The 2010-nt window shown below is 40.8% G+C and overlaps 1 protein-coding gene across 1 annotated transcript in view; it reads right to left on the reverse strand.

Annotated features, from left to right (window-relative positions):
- Window positions 1-831: 831 nt before the first annotated feature.
- The window catches only part of ddx54 (DEAD (Asp-Glu-Ala-Asp) box polypeptide 54), a gene marked incomplete at its 3' end in the record, with an annotated part of 14663 nt that continues 13484 nt past the window's right edge, over window positions 832-2010 (reverse strand). Inside the window, exons 13-15 of the mRNA XM_016469045.1 lie at window positions 1603-1824; window positions 1446-1519; window positions 832-1026 (exon numbers count right to left, since the gene is read on the reverse strand). Coding sequence (XP_016324531.1) covers window positions 832-1026; window positions 1446-1519; window positions 1603-1824 — 491 coding nt within the window. The remainder of the gene's footprint in view (window positions 1027-1445; window positions 1520-1602; window positions 1825-2010) is intronic.

Consider the following 2010-nt stretch of genomic DNA (forward strand, 5'->3'; position numbering starts at 1 on the left):
TTAATTATTCATATTTCCCCATGAGCTGATTCGCTACATTATCAAAACTTTTCTGAAGACAGTCGGTTCCAGATATAAAACACCCGCACCGCGTTTAGAATTTGAAATTCGCAGTGCTCATGTTTATTCAACGAAATCAAACGCCACAAATAAATCAATGTATGGGAAACGCTGGTAATGTATATCCAAATATCGGAAATGTGTTTAAAAATCATATCACCATTACTGAAAAAAATTATATCGCGATACATATTGATATTGAATTATTGTCCAGCCCTACTTATAAATATCACGATACATATTGATATTGAATTATTGTCCAGCCCTATCTTTGCATTAATGATATTAACAATGATATTAAACAACCAAAGTCATAATAGACCTGCTTATTAAAACATACCATCTACAGGAAAGATGAACACAATGCGCAGTTTCAAGTTAAGTGATTTCCTTTCAGAGAAAATTGCTTTAAAGATAACACTTAAAGTAAGACCAAATTCAGTGTACAGTTTTTTAATAAAACATAAAGGCAAGCAAACGAGCCCAGAATATGAACGCAGCGCACAAAGTTTTATGCCAAACTTTTCTTTATAATAGTCAATGCCGTTTTCAGTGGATAGTGTTTATGAAAAGAGAAATATGTGAGAAAATCCCTGGTTTCACGTTTTTAAGAGATTGTGCTTTTGATTTAGAAATCGTGCATATTCACATCTTGCTTTAATTAAGATCCTGCTTAATCACACAGCACCTTAAAGCAAGATATTTAGAAGCACATGAAACTATCCTGACGTTTGTTTATCTGGAGCACTCCTGCATGCTGTCATTGCTCACCTGAAGCTCGTCGTCCTCCTGCTCGTCCTCATTGTGTTGTGGTTCAGTCCTGGTTACGGTGGGAAGAGTGTGCTCGACTATCCGTTCCGCTCGCACTTTAGAAAACTTGTCGACCAAGCGATCGTCTTGTGAGCGCTTTGCTCGCATCACCTCGCTGGCGTTCATTTTGTTGTTGGAGTTGATTTCAAAAATAGTCTGAGAAAATAAGAATATGCAGATCATCCAATAACCATCTGAACTGCATTATACATATGATTTAGACAGCACCAATGAACCTTAACACACGCCCATATGCCAAGTCTTCTGAAGTCATATGCTAACTTTACACAGGGAATGAACGCCTTTGGTAAGGATCATCCACCTGAGCTCTCAAACCTCAATTGATCTTCAAGACATCAGAAGACATTCAGGGTTTCTGTGGGTCTTAAGCAGTCTTAATTCACCCTTTCATAAAAAGGCCTTTAAAAGCTCTTCATGCATCACTGAAGAATCAAAGTGATGTTGAACATGATGAGTAAATGATGACAGAATCATAATTTTGAGCCTTCAAAGAAAGATGCATGATGTTTCATGTTACTGACATAAGATGAACAAATGAATAATAAATTACGTACAGATTTAGCCTTGTAGCCCTTGATGGTGTCCACCATCAGCAGCCGGTCCAGTTCCATCGGCTCCAGTCCAGAACCTGAATGACACACAGCAGCTCAGAACAGACATTCAGCAGGACGTCCCATACGCTTACAACAGGAAGTGGAGAGCCACACTCACCCAGCAGAGGGTGAACAGCTATCGAGGAGAGGTCGGTATTCTTGACGCGTTTGATGGATTCGGGCGAGGGGTTCGGCCGAGACTTCAGGTACTGCTTGTATGAGTTCTCTGAGATGCGCCGGAGATTCTGAAGATCCAGCGAGTTCTCATGAGCCGTCAGCAGCTGAGACTCTTCATCGTCCAGGATGCTCTGAGGAACGCAGCCGAATACGTCATCAGAATCTGAAGACCATCAGAAACAGAGGACGTTTAAAACAGGCAACGGTTTCTAAAGCTCAAGTTTACTTCGCTTGTTAGGGTCAATGTCTTCAAAGGCACAGGACCACTGTCCTGGATTGAGTGGATTCTGTGCACAAAAAACAAAGGTCGACTAGGCAGTGCGCGCCTGCTGAACATGTTCATCCTCAC

The sequence above is a fragment of the Sinocyclocheilus anshuiensis genome, unplaced genomic scaffold (genome assembly GCF_001515605.1).
Source record: "Sinocyclocheilus anshuiensis isolate Anshui unplaced genomic scaffold, SAMN03320099.WGS_v1.1 scaffold1045, whole genome shotgun sequence".
Taxonomy (NCBI): domain Eukaryota; kingdom Metazoa; phylum Chordata; class Actinopteri; order Cypriniformes; family Cyprinidae; genus Sinocyclocheilus; species Sinocyclocheilus anshuiensis.